Below are 1,852 nucleotides of genomic sequence, written 5' to 3'. Positions count from 1 at the left end.
TTAAGCCAAATACCAACTCCGACTTACAACATTGCAAAGAGACACAACGATCTCCGCACTCCATATATCCCTGGCAGGTATTGTCTGCAGTCGTACCACCGACTTTCTACTGAAACTCAAAACTCTCCTTCTATAGGTATCATCGCCCCTCCGGCCCCCCACCCCCGACGTCGAGAGCCTCTTCACGAAATGCCAGTCAACGAGACGATTGAACATATCCTGAATAGGGTATATAGATGTGAGGACACACCAAAACATCCCCAAGAAGCCTTAAAAGCCCTTCTCTGAAACAGCCTAAAATCCCTTCACCACCCACAGAGGACATCTTTACTGCTAGATTGACGGCATGGCAATGGGATCCCCTCTAGGGGTCCTATTTGCCAATTTCTACATGAGCATCGTAGAGGAGAGAGTCTTCAGTAAGATCCCCTGCCCTCCTCAATACTACAGGTATACAGATGACACCTTTGTAAGAGTGAATAGTGAAGAAGACCTAGAAAAATTAAGGACTACTTTTGAAGAATGTGCCATCCTCCATTTCACGTGCGAGCGTAGTGTTGACGGTGCCCTTCCCTTTCTGGACGTTCAGGTACAGCAGACCCCAATGGGTTATACCACCACCGTATACAAGAAACCCACAAACCTGGGTCTATGCCCTAATGGGTCCAATGAGTGCCCGGACAGGTATAAAAAGTCCGTGGTTGAAGCCTTTGTTCGTCGCGCCCTCTCACAATGTTCCACGTGGAAAGGAATTACGGAAGAGATAAAAAAAAATCAGCACAAATGCTCATTAACAGCAACTTCTCTAATCACATGGCTGAACAACAAACTCAAGTCTCTATAAATAACTGGCACCGGGAAAGCATGACGGACACCGGAAACAACCATAGTAAGTCCAAAAACTATATTACAGGAACTATATACATGCACCAAAAATATGTAGACGATGAGAAGACCCTCAGAGAAAAAATAAATGAAAATGTAACCCCTACTGCAAAAGATGACAAAATTATCCTAATAATATACTATAAAAACATGAAAACAAGCCATTTATTGCTTAAAAACAACCCTGCGCCCCCAGAAACGTCTTTGAAGAGTAGTGTCATCTACGAATTTACATGCCCGGTGGAAAGATGCCTGCTATCAAACTCTCCAAGTCTCTCCTGTAACCCCCAAGAAGGAGCTATTTTTAATCATCAAAAACATCAAAGAAGGCCCAAAAGAGACGAACTTGTAAAAGCACCAGAATCATAAGCCAAGCAACGGACCGCCGCGCTGATCTCGAAGCACTACATATTTTAGACAAAAAAGCCGAACATCAACGCGGTGAAGGAAACCGAATTTCTCCCTACCATCATACGAAGAAATTTAAGAAACCAGCCGACGCCGGACACCGACGAGAGAGAGAGAGAGAGAGAGAGAGAGAGAGAGAGAGAGAGAGAGAGAGAGAGAGAGAGAGAACCAGCAGCGGACACAGAAGGCAGATTACCATGAACGACCTATAATCCCTGATAACAGCCACTCCCAAATTCCAACAGCGATTAGGCCCAGAAGGTCTCAGCGCTTCCAGGACCGACATCGTCACCAACCCGTGACCAACCAAAACGCAGCTGAATAACCGACCTGACAACTGCACACCCACCGCCCCCTCCCCCAGCTTGCAATAATAATAATAATAATAATAATAATAATAATAATAATAATAATAATAATATTATTATTATTATTATTATTATTATTATTATTATTATTATTATTATATTATTATTCAGAAGATGAACCCTTTTCATATGGAACAAGCCCACCAAAGGGGCCATTGACTTGAAATTCAAGCTTCAAAAAGAATATTACA

General features: G+C 43.0%; 1 protein-coding gene across 1 annotated transcript; it reads left to right on the top strand.

Annotated features, from left to right (window-relative positions):
* Positions 1–346: 346 nt before the first annotated feature.
* On the top strand, positions 347–1,595 carry LOC136846224 (uncharacterized). Its single transcript, XM_067117025.1, has 2 exons — positions 347–712; positions 1,539–1,595. Exons 1-2 carry the CDS (start codon positions 347–349, stop codon positions 1,593–1,595), a joined length of 423 nt encoding a protein of 140 aa, XP_066973126.1.
* The last annotated feature ends 257 nt before the right edge of the window (positions 1,596–1,852 follow it).

The sequence above is a fragment of the Macrobrachium rosenbergii genome, chromosome 15, assembly GCF_040412425.1.
Source record: "Macrobrachium rosenbergii isolate ZJJX-2024 chromosome 15, ASM4041242v1, whole genome shotgun sequence".
In the NCBI taxonomy this organism is placed as follows: domain Eukaryota; kingdom Metazoa; phylum Arthropoda; class Malacostraca; order Decapoda; family Palaemonidae; genus Macrobrachium; species Macrobrachium rosenbergii.
Note: the sequence above shows the minus strand (reverse complement) of the source record. Positions and strands in the feature narration are given on the sequence as shown.